We start from the raw sequence: 12812 nt of genomic DNA, 5'->3' as shown, positions 1-12812 counted from the left end.
CTGAAAGCATACATTGAGCGTAATAGCATGACAAATATTCAAAGAAGTTAAGTGGTTTGAGAGCGAATAAACTCTTGCTGGAGGCTTTAAATTCGATGTAAATAATTTGCGTGGATCATATTTCTGATTGATAAAACGTATTCCAATTTAGATGGCACTAAAGGATTAAACCACATTTTTCTAATATACACATCTTTAAATTCCATTTCATAGTAGCGAGGAAAATATATCATACTACTGTGGGCAAAAAGTAAGGTGAATTTATTTGTCACACTTCGCGGGATTAAAATTTCGCTCTAGTTATTTTTTTCATGAGTTGGCAGCACTGTTAATAACATCTGGGCCAACTTTCATGTGAATGTCATTATTAGTAATATATTAACGCTTGTGTTTACCAAACGACCAAGAGTGGATTTTTCAATTTTTACAATGTCTGATTTGATTGAACAGAGAAGTGCCATCAAATTTTTTTGCGGAAAGAAATTTCGGCTGCGGAAACGTTTAGCATGTTGCAGAAGGCATTTGGTGATTCGACCATGTCGCAGAAAAATGTTTATAAGTGGTACAAAGACTTCAAAGAGGGTCGAGAACGTGTTGATGACTTGGAGCGCTCCGGACGACCATCGACGTCAACAGATGACCAACACGTCAATAAAGTGAAGGAGTTAGTGCTCAAAAATCGTCGGCTGACTGTTAAAGACCCTACTGATATGATCGGAATATCAGAAGGATCTGTAAAAACCATTTTGAAAGACCATTTGGGCCTACGAAAAGTCAAATCACGTTTGGTACCGAAAACTCTCAATTTCTTGGAAAAAAGTCGTTGCGTTGATGTGTGTGAAATAATGCTTTCAGACTATCAGGACGAGCTCAAATTCATCATTACGAGAGATGAGACTTGGATTTATGCTTACGATCCTGAAACAACCGACCAATCAAGCGAATATCGTGCTAAAGGCGAGGCCAGAACGAAAAGAGCACGTCAAAGCCGTTCAGAAATAAAGGTCATGATGACAGTTTTTTCGATTTTCGTGGTGTGGTGCACTATGAATTCCTTCCACCTGGCCAAACTGTTAATAAGGAATACTATTTGAGCGTTATGCGCCATTTACGTGAAGCAATTCTTCTAAAAAGACCAGAATTATGGGCCAACAAATCTTGGTTTTTGCATCACGATAATGCACCGTCTCACACTGCACTCGTTCTTCGTGACCATTTCGCCAACCACCGCATTCACCTGATTTTGCTCCGTGTGATTTCTGTCTATTCCCAAAACTCAAGAGACCACTCCGGGGAGTGCGTTTCGAGTCGATTGAGGAGATAAAAGCTGAATCGAAGAAGGTGCTGATGGCTATACCGGAAATGGACTATTTGGCATGTTTCGGGGATTGGAAAAATCGTTGGCATAAGTGCATTTCATCGAGAGGGGATTATTTTGAAGGGGATGAAATTGATTTACAAGAATAAATAAAGATTTTTCATTTTACAACCAAATTCACCTTACTTTTGGCCCACAGTAGTATACATATTCCGGAATGTACTAGATCACCGCCTTTCTAGTAAAATTCTAAAAGTTTTTGCTATGGATCCACTATGGACTCACTATTTGAGGTTTCTGATTCATAATGTTTTGAATTTTTCATAAAATTTTAGATGGAAAACATGTACCTATGTAAATTTTTTTTTAATTTCAAATTTAAAAGCAAATCGATTTCTGTTCACTACTTAAGTTTCTAGTACACGCAAATCAAAAAATTCTAAATTGCCCAGCTCTTGTCAATGGTCAATTCATTGATTTTTATACGTCACTTTTTCACACATTTTAGTAGTTTGATAATAAGCGCTGGTAGCATTTGCCACATCTTCCAATGGTGAATTTTTTTTTTTTAACTGTAAACTCTCTAATGGAGTCCACCACAATCGTTACGTCTTAAAACTTGCTTATTTCTTGCACAATGCGCTCGTTTTTTGGCTTTTATTCAAAACTATTATCTTATTTGATGCGTTCTTTTATTTGATTGCCCCGCAAAAATGAGTTCCCTTTTACTTAGTCGCATGCAATTCAATGTACAGTTATATAGCTAGTTGCTTTTTTTCACTTTGTTCTTGCATTTTTAAGTTTCATTTCAATTGCATGCCATGTCGTGCCATGCGCAGCTGCAGTCTTCTACTTTTATTGTTTGAGAATATCTTTGCTTGCTGTGCCTTAATGTCTTTTTAACGGCGCGTTGCCAAAACTTTTCTCATTGTCTTCAAGTGCAGTGCCACTCTATTCTTGACTACCTACATCAGTGCACTAGCTATCAGCTAACAATACTCTACTTTTCATGACCAACTTGATTTCTTTTCATTTCAGTTTCTTTCGAGTTTTTTGTTTTGCTTTTTTGGGGCACATTTTTTATTTCGCTCGAGTGTAGGTCGCTCGGTAGAGGTCGAACGATTGGTTGGTTTGCCGGTTGCTGAGTACATATTGGCATTCAATATTTTAGTGGCTTTTTATTTCGCTGTGGCTACTCAGAGTAGAACTATAAAAGATAGGAAGGAAAGCTGCTTAAGCGAAAAAAAAGAAAATAAATAAAATAAAAATGCTGCGAAAAAATTGCGCTTGCATGAAATGTCGGAAAGTGGAGCAAGAAAGTTGTTTGAAATATACTTTTGCAAGTGCAATTTTTTATTGCACTTTTTATGGCGTGCGCAATGTGGCATGCCACACAGTGGTCGTTCGCAGAATGTGGCATTGCTTAGAGCAGCACGTTGTCGCCTGCGGTCACCAGCATCGATGACTCAAATTTCTTTTATCTTCTAGCGCAATTTTTCATTCCATTTTCATTTAATTTATTTGCTATTTTATTTTTTTCACTTCTTTCTTTTCGTCATTTTTCTTCCGAAACAGCAGTCTTCGATAGTTCCGTGAAACAAGTGCCAAAGTTGAAATAGAAACTGCGGCAATACATACTAATTTTTGTACTTAGTGTGAAGCATATGTATGTACACAGTTAAGTATGTAAGTAGGAGTATTATTTTTACTTTGCTGTGCTCAGCTGTTGAAAAATTAAGTAATGCGGTATTATTTCATTTGCCGCAGGCAACAAATGATTTATATACTCAACAGCATGCGCAGCTACTTTCGTGCCATTATGACCACACCACTGCATTATGTAGCCATGTTTTTGTGTTTTTGGTTTTTTTACAATTTTGCGAAAGTCACGTTGGGACTTGGTTGTTTTCGCAGTCTATTAATTTCATTGCGTTGCCCGATGATTTTACCAAAAAAATCTTCGTATCAGCTTTAAATGAAAAGGCACACCTTCAAATGCATTAAGATGTAGTTGAAAAGCTACAAATCATTCCGTATTATAATTCATTTCGGCAGCTGTTCATAAATTTCATAGTCATTCTTTTCATTTTTTTACCCGTACATTGTGTTTATTATTTATGAGACGCGGGGGCGTATGAGTGACGCAAAATATTCGAGCGGCCTTGGGTGTGCCATCTATTTAGTTCACCTCCAATCAGCGTAACACTTGATGAGTTCATCAAATTTTTTGTAAATTATATGCTTTGTAAATTACATAAATAATAAATGCAGAAATATTTAAACATTAAACATTTATGGGGTCAGAAAGCTGGAAATTAAATGAAATCGACTTCGACTTGAGGAGGCAGGCAGCCAATTTTTAGCAAAGATATTCGTGTATGGCATAAGAAATAAGCCTGTTTTAGTTTGTTTTTAGGAGGAGAATTTGATCTTACTTAGCTAATGTGTAGTTTTTTGGGCTCGGAGAAATACTCCGAATTCCTGAAGGTGACACAATAGATCTTTCAGGCCGCAGTGCTAAATCCCCTTATAACAGTGATATTAATATTAAATTATTTTTGGAAATATTTTGAATCGAGCATTTCCTACCCCTGTGTTCCAGCTTAGAACTTGATGATGATTTCTTAGCGGATACATTTTTGGCAAATATTTTATATTTTATCTTTATTTTAATTTACCTAAAACGAACAAGAAATGCGATCTTAATATCTCGATCCGTACACCAACTAATGCATCAATATTTAAAAATTATTTATTTCCACATTGCCAATATCTGTGTTGAATATGAATTGAATGGTTCCATAAATATAATTTTTAGAAATATTTCGACGCCAACAGCATCTAGTAAATAATATTTTTTTTGATAAAAGAAACCTTTGACCATCTCATGAAATTTCTCTACTTATAAGTGCCAGTTCTGCCACACTTTGTGCATGCATTTCCGAGATTAGAGTGCTCAATCAGAAAAAATGCTGAATAAGTTTTTAAATATATTCTTAATGCGCTCTCTACGCCTTGCATAATAATTTATTTTGGTATTGTCTTCATTATGTAGGCACGATGGTCCTAGATATTTGTTATAGAATACAAATTCATACAGTACAACAAATTTTATAACTCGAGAAATGTTTGTAATTAGTCGCGGAGCTTGATGATATGCAAGACTGTAGTATGAAAATCAGTGTGTGCTCACCATTTTTCGCTTCATCAGCCATTTGAGAGGGGCAGCGCTTTGCTCGGCAAATAATGTGGTTAACGAAAAGGCAACTTAATAAATGAATGAAGTCTAATTTAATTTCGTTAGTGTGCACTGAAAAAATTAAGTTTAGTTTTGAGTTTTAAATTAAATTGAATTTTAAGCTTTGTTGTATTAAAAGATTTATAGCAGAATTTCATGGCCAAAACTTATGTACTACATTTTAACCCGTCACATGACTCTGTTATGAGTATTTTTGGTTTTTTTCCGGAAATGGCAAAGAAAGGCCCGTACAATGAGTTGTTAGAGGGATAAAGTGTTCAACTAAAATATTCCTCGTTATTTTCTCATAGAACTGTTCAAGGCATATATCTAAAATATAAGGACCACATATTGTTTTACTATATGTGCACGAAGTGGAACTTTGATATACCCTAAAAACGATTTCAGATTTTTACCGGAACCTTGTTATTAAAGAAAAGGCTTAATTTTCGTAAGATGAGTTCCCATGAATAAATAAAACAAATAAAAAAAATAAAATAATCACCATTTTCCCTTACCATTGATCACTTAAGTGGAGCCGGTGGTCTAGAAAATTCAAAAAATTGATTTTTGTTTTTTCGATATTTCAAAAGTATAGTACCTTAAAAATATACTGTGAAAATTCATGCGAAAATTTCCAATATTATAGCTTCTACAGCCCATTAACTAGCAGTCCGCGCGCTCATGTTGCTAAAACTTTAAACTCATTTATCTCGAAAGAACTTTTTTCGGCACGGCGGGGAAGAATAAAAGATTCAACTGAATCATTCAAAATTTGAATATGTTATTCACAATATGTATGGATTTCATCGGAATTAGAATCACAATTTTATTTAAATAATTTCCTTTTTTTTACACTAAAAAACTTGTGAAGAAAGACCAGATTTTACGAATTTTCTTTTTCAATTTTCTTTTCTGTCATTTTTTTAGTATTTTCGACTTGTTCTAGTTCTGATCATAACTGCACTTGTTCTGATTTAGAATCTTCTTGAGTTTTGTGTTTCAGATGAGTAGAAGTCTCGAAAGCACCTACACCGTCCGGGTCGAATTTTTCGAGAGGGTCATCTTCAGTAGCCGCCGTAGCCCAATGGATTGGTGGGTGACTACCATTCGGAATTCAGAGAGAACGTAGGTTCGAATCTCGGTGAAATACCAAAATAAAGAAAAAAAGAAGGATATATATATATATATATATCTTCAGTGGCATTTTTACAATAATAAATATTGTTTTTAAAATAAAATAAAAACTTTTTGTTCTATGCTCATCAGATGTACTAATAACACAAACAGTTGAAATATGTTGTTTTTTTATTTTTTAATGGCAAAAAAAAAATCGTGAAAATAGGTGACCCGCTCTTTACCACCGGGTCCCCTTAACTTGGAACAAATTGCTGATCAAAAATGCCTTTCCATGTGATGACCAATATTTTTTTTTATTTCAAAGTTTAAAAACTTCAGCAAACTCTCGATTTTTTCACATTATTTGCATTTACGTGATGACCTATAAAACACGCATCTTAATTGATTCTCCACGGAAACAAGTAATACAGGGTTGGCCATATTAAACTGACTCATGTGATTATTAAAAAAATATGGAAAAAGAAACATTTTTTTGTGTTTCATTGTGAAAAACATTTAATTTAATTCAAGGAGATTCGTTTACATCACTTTTTGAATATGATATCGCGCAAGTGGTCGCCCTTAGCTCGTATAGCGTAATGTGCCCGTTTTTCGGCGTTTTCCATAGTTTTGGCCAGCGTCTCGGCCGATATGGCGGCTATTTCCCGTCGGATATTGGCCTTAAGTGCGCCTAGTGTCTTTGGCTTGTTGACGTAAACCTTAGATTTCAAATTACAGTAAAAAGTTATAGGGTTACTCAATGGGTCAGTTTAATATGGCCAACCCTGTATTGATTAAGTGACAACCTACCTAATTTGGCGCATGCTTCTTCAATAAGTTTAAAGAATAAAGTATCATGAAACAGAAAGCCTTGTGAGTTGAATAAGAGAATCGCATTGCTCTAATGAAGATAAAAATAAAATAAAATTATATACTCCTATACATCCATTACTCCATGTATATGAGCCAGCCATAATCGGTGAATTCGTTGAATGATTCTTAGCTACCTCAAAAACTCGTTAAAATTTTAAAGCGCTCAATTCAGTATATGACTTATGTGGCAATCTACAAATGAAAGTAAAGCTTTTGTGGTGCATGCCATGGTAGACACAATTGGCTCCAACTAGCACATCTGCCCATATATTTCATATTCTTTTCCTTTCATGATATTCAGGTCTTCGTAATACGCATAAAGCAATAAAAATCTCATTTCTGTGGTCTATAAAGCGTGAATAAGTGAGAAGCATTTAAAGAGGCATACCTGCGCACACAGATGTAAAAAAAAACAAAGCTTGCATGAAGAAGGGCGTATAGGTTAGCAGTTTGGAGTTGCTTGTGCCAAATGGGCGCTCAAATTGCACTCACGAGCTTTGTGGCTGCCTGTAAACAGTCACAGCAAATTTCGCTGATTTATTGACATTTAAATGTCTGCAGATGCTTGCCGCACACTTTCTGTCGCGATGTAGTGACGCAGAGGTATTTCAGCTTATGAACTCGTGCTTGAAAATACTCGTACATAGGCAGACAGTTATTGTGAACGCGTGTTCCCCGGTCTCTATGTAACGTAAGACTAGCGGTGAGGTGGCCCGCCTTTTGAAACATTGTGTGGTTTGTTTATTGCGTTACGTGCGTGCGCATGAAATATGTTTTATAATACGCAGTACTTTGAATTTATTATCATTTTGCAATTTCATTTTCTATGACTCTGCGATTTAAATGGCAGCTTCGATGCCAATTGCTGGCCTTTAATGGTATATTTGAGTTGTTGAAAAGTTTTATAAAGGTTTGGGAGAATTATAGTATTCATTGAAGAGTTTTCTTCTTTAGTGTCGAAAAAGTAAAATTAGTTCACTAATTTTATTTATCTTACAAAGTAATGCGAAAAGTTCGAAAGTAGCTTCATTATAAAATATTGTATACATATACCCATACACTTTGAGCGTAGCTACCTAAAAGCTTCAGTGCTTTGATTTTGATGAGGGTGATGATGGAGATAGTCTACTACAAAGAATCCGGAATTGTGCGAAATATTGAGTGGTCGACAAGATGCAGGGCCTCAAAATTTAATTTTTTTAATTGTGAGCCAACAAATTTTTTCTTTAGGAGTTTTTCCATCTTTTTCAATACCAAGGAGACAAGAAAAAATTTTAAAAATGCTTTGGAGTCAAACCACGTCAAGTGGGCCCCGAATTTTCCATCAAATTCCCGATAAAATCAAATGCATTTTTGGATAGAGAATTTGTCACATAATAATTGCTGTGAATAGTTTTTTTTTTATTTCGCTTTTTGTTTATGTTATTAACAATTGAATTTTTTTGCATGATATTCTTGTAAAATCAATATCTCAGAAAGTACAATTGATACAGGGTAGGCCATTTAAAGCGGGCCCATTTGTTTCTGAAAAAAAACATTGAAAAAAACATTTTTTTTTGTGTTGATATGAAAAATCATTTATTTTGATTCAAGGAGATTTGTTCCAGCTAGTTTTTGAAAATGATATCCTTCAAATGTTTGCCTCTGGCCTTGATGGCCAAATGTGTCCTTTTTTCGGCGTTTTCCATCGTTTTGGCCAATATTTCGGCCGGTATGGCGGCGATTTCGCGTCGGATATTGTTTTTAAGTTGAGTTAGAGTCCTTGGCTTGTTGATGTATACCTTGGATTTCAGATAACCCCACAAATAAAAGTCCGGTGGCGTCAAATCTGGTGATCTCGGTGGCCACGGAAAATCACCATTTTTCGAAATCAACCTTCCAGGGAACAATGGCTTCAAAAAATCGATTGTAGCGCGTGAAGTGTGGCATGTAGCCCCGTCCTGTTGGAACCAGTAGCCTTCCATGTCATTTTCTTCGATGATTGGCATAAACATTGGGATAACTCGATGTTCGCGGAGCCTCCTCAACACTGGCTCGTACAGCCTCGATATTTTCAGCAGAACGTCGTGTACGTTGTCTGGATGCGTGGCTGGTATTGCTGAGACTACCGTGGTTAATAAATTTTGCGTATAAACGCTGTAAAGTGCTTTTGGATGGCGCACTTTTAACTTTATTTTTTTTTAAACGCACGTTGAGTTTTCACAATTGAGAAGTTATTTTGGATGTAAAGCTGAATTATTTCAGCGCGTTCTTTTGGAGTGTACTGCTCCATGGTAAAAATTGTCTTGGACTGACGCTTCCAACGCGCTATGTCATTAGTCGATCTGACGTTCGTGTCAAAAGTTATAGGGTTGCCCGATGGGCCCGCTTTAAATGGCCTACCCTGTATTATAATGAAATTTATTTCGGTTATCGAAAAATGTTTACTCTACCGATTTAACGTCCAAAGACTGTGTATTTATTGAAACAATAATTTTTAACAATAATTTTTATGAAAAATCGCAATTATTTTTGCGTTCTTCACGCTCTAAATGGACAATATTACAGTCAAATTAAGCGCACAATGCTCACCTTTAATAATCTGTAAAAAAACTTTGTTCATCCAATCCGTTCTGAAGATATCGAATTTTTTGTCTGTGTAAAGTTTTGATGCGACACGACGCGCTTCGCAGTTGGCCTTGCATTGTCCCATGGGATCATACGCTAAAACGTGTAGCACTTAAAAAAGGCATACAAAAGGATTAAGAATTCAAAAATGAGGTGTTTCATTACTAGAATTTTTATTACATACATCCATATCTACATGAAAACATACAAAATTTAATTAGTAATAATAGTCTCGAAACAAGATGTGTCCTCGGAGAAGATTTTACTTCGAATCTTTTTGTTACTTGCAGGTTCGAAGTGATGAAATTGCCGCGTTTGCTCATTGAAGCGTTTGGAAATTTTTTTTTCATGTACATCATGATCTTTTTGCAAACAAAAAACAAAATCTATCGATTTAAACGCACCTTTTTTTCGTTGATGATTTCTGCTATTATCTCTTTGACATTCATATCACTTAATTTTGAAAAACGTCTTTTTTTTATTGGCGGTTCACCAAGTTCCTGTAAAATATTGTTCACCTTTTCCAATTTTAGGTCATTCTGAATTTCTGGTTTTCAAATTAGCTTCACTATCCGAACATTCTTCTGCATCAGAAGAAACTTCAGACTCATCGTTTTCTGCTCCTTGGTCAGGACTAGAATAAATTAATCAAAATTTTCTGTCACTAATTTTGAGAACTAATTGACTTTATTTGCCTAAATAATAACTATTCAATGCACAATATATGTATATAAATATGAAGATTATACCCACTGTGGACTTGGACGTATATACGCTGCACTTTCAGTAACACTTCCATCTCTATGTATCTTCATACGACATGATTTGCAAACGTATTTACCAATATATTGTTTGAATTTTACATCCCAGTGAGCGGTTATTTGGAATAAATTATGACGTATGCAATTATGACTTTTTCCCCCAACGTACTGCAACACTCATCAGGTCGAACCATTTTCATAACAATACATAATAATTTTTTTCTAACCTCAAAGCATAGACAACATACTAGGAATCACAGCACACTGACACTAAAAGTTGCGGCGACTGTACGACTCTGCAAAGCCATGTTCATGCAAGTTCGTTTTCGTACGTAGTGTCTCGACTGACAAAAAATTCGATATCTTCAGAACGGATTGGATGAACAAAGTTTTTTTTACAGATTATTAAAGGTGAGCATTGTGCGCTTAATCTGACTGTAATATTGTCCATTTAGAGTGTGAAGAACGCAAAAATAATTGCGATTTTTCATAAAAATCATTGTTAAAAATTATTGTTTCAACAAATACACAGTCTTTGGACGTTAAATCGGTAGAGTAAACATTTTTCGGTAACCGAAATAAATTTCATCATAATATCAATTGTAGTTTCTGAGATATTGATTTTACAAGAATATCATGCAAAAAAATTCAATTGTTAATAACATAAACAAAAAGCGAAATAAAAAAAAACTATTCACAGCAATTATTATGTGACGAATTCTCTATCCAAAAATGCATTTGATTTTAAAATCGGGAATTTGATGGAAAATTCGGGGCCCACTTGACGTGGTTTGACTCTTTGGCTAAATTTTTTTTTCTAGAAAATTAAAAAAAGTCCTAAGTTAAGCAAAAATTAAAACAGAAAATTTTACAATTAAAAAAAGGACTTTTTCCACTTTCCACTTGAGCATATTTTGAAAAAACTAAAAAAAAAATTAAACACAAATAAAAAATAACTTAAAATAAAAAGAAGGATTTAAGTTAAACAAAAATCTTAAAACTAAAAAAAATATGTTTGTACTTTTTCTATATGACATTTTCCATATTTCTCGATAAAAATGAAAAAACAAGGAGTTTGAAAAATTGTTAATGTAAAATTTTGTATTTTCTAAAAAATTAAAAAAAAAAAATAAATATTTCCGTTATTATAAAAAAAGTTTTCAAAATTTTTTCAGTTCCTTCTTGTTTTACTCCAACACAAAATGTATCCTATTTTCATAAAAATCGGCGACAATGTCCTAATTAAGAAGCACAAGTTCCTACACATTTAATACCTGAACAATAAAAAGTTCTTTAAATAATGCACTACTATTTTTCTATGGCAGTAATAGTTACCTTTTTCTTTACAAAACCAAATCTCATATCGATTTTCGATTCACATATGCACACATACATATGTGGTTGGGTATGTATGTATGTGTGGTATACTACAAGCTCCGTTGAGCACCGCACAACAATATGCAGCTCAAATTATAGAGCAGTGAACCTACCGTATACTTATTTACATATGCATGCACAGTGGCTGAATAAAGTATTCGGAATCTTTATCTGCCTGTAATAATTACGAGAAACGTATTTAAAAGCATTTATTTAATTAGGAAAACATATAGGGATAAGTAGCCATAGCCATATATGTATTTATATAAATATAATTATAATGGCGCGTACACCCTTTTCCGGTGTACCGAGGTCCTCCTCCTATTTGTGGCGTGCTTCTAAATGTTGTTCTACAAATGGAGGGCTCTACAGTTTCAAGCCGACTCCGAACGGATGATATTTTTTATGAGGAGCTTTTCGCTTTGGTGTTTCGCGGGGTTTTGAATCAATGTCTTCCGAATAGTAGTCACGCACCAACCAATTAACCAAAGTCTCGCTGAGTATAGCGGAATACAGATTAGTGATGGAACTGAGCGAATAATGAACGGTTGTATATGATGGGCGAACCCAAAGTATAAAGCGTAGTGAAACAAAGTAAGAAGCCTTTGGAGTTCGCACATAAGTAAAGTCACTAAAACACGGCAAGGAACTTTGGTTAAAAGAGGTGATCAATTGACAGGTATGGGATTTTAAATTGAAATGAAACAACGAAATTTCAAATTGATTGGGCAATCTTTACTATTCATGTGTAAAACCATTCATGACATTTATTTTTTAGAGATAATCCCTTTCAAATATTTTACTATCCGTAAACACCAAATTTGACCATCCGTAAACACCAATTTTTAATGACTGGATTTTCGTCGCTATGTCATGAATAACTTCAGTTATGTTGGCTTCCAATGGCTCTATCGAAGCTAGTTCATCTACAAAACATTTAGACTTTATATGCTCCCACTAATACAAGTCCAAAGTTGTGATATCACACGATCTTGGTGGTCAATCCACTGGTCCGACATGAGAGATAAATTGCTCACCGAAACGACGACGGGCTCTATGATAAGCAGTGCTGTCTTGTTGGAACCAAATGTTGTGGAGATCACGGGCTTCGATTTCCGGCATCTAGCATCAAAAAGTCGTGTATCACGGCGGTCATCGTTCACTGTTCCATTGGCATCAGTCTTGTCTTTGAAGATATGGGCTGATGATTTCTCCAGTTCATAGGCCGCATAAAAGGGTTGTTTTCAGTGTATATAATGACAGTTCTTGAAGGGTTTTGGCTTGCTCTTTAGTTTAACTACGCCAATTTTGCTTATCGATGTAACCGTTAAGCCAATCCGCCTAATCGTAGGCCGGTTATGTATGTACACTATAAGTTGGCCTGAGCGTGCGTTGAACACTTTCACAGATTCGATTTTCGTAATACAATTTTACGATTTGTAAACGTTGTTGAGACATAGGTAAGTCTTTCTATGATGAAATGTGAATAAATACTGAGAAAAATTGTTTATTTATATTA

At 34.9% G+C, this 12812-nt stretch overlaps 1 protein-coding gene across 1 annotated transcript in view; it reads right to left on the bottom strand.

The window, feature by feature from the left end:
• Window positions 1-12415, bottom strand: part of LOC129252848 (neuroligin-4, X-linked) — a 112788-nt gene extending 100373 nt beyond the window's left edge. The window contains exon 1 of the mRNA XM_054890985.1: window positions 12331-12415. Within this exon, the coding sequence (XP_054746960.1) occupies window positions 12331-12415 (85 nt within the window). The remainder of the gene's footprint in view (window positions 1-12330) is intronic.
• Between the last annotated feature and the right edge of the window lie 397 nt (window positions 12416-12812).

Source organism: Anastrepha obliqua, chromosome 1, assembly GCF_027943255.1.
Source record: "Anastrepha obliqua isolate idAnaObli1 chromosome 1, idAnaObli1_1.0, whole genome shotgun sequence".
Taxonomy (NCBI): Eukaryota; Metazoa; Arthropoda; class Insecta; order Diptera; family Tephritidae; genus Anastrepha; species Anastrepha obliqua.
This window is presented reverse-complemented; position numbering and strand designations above follow the sequence as displayed.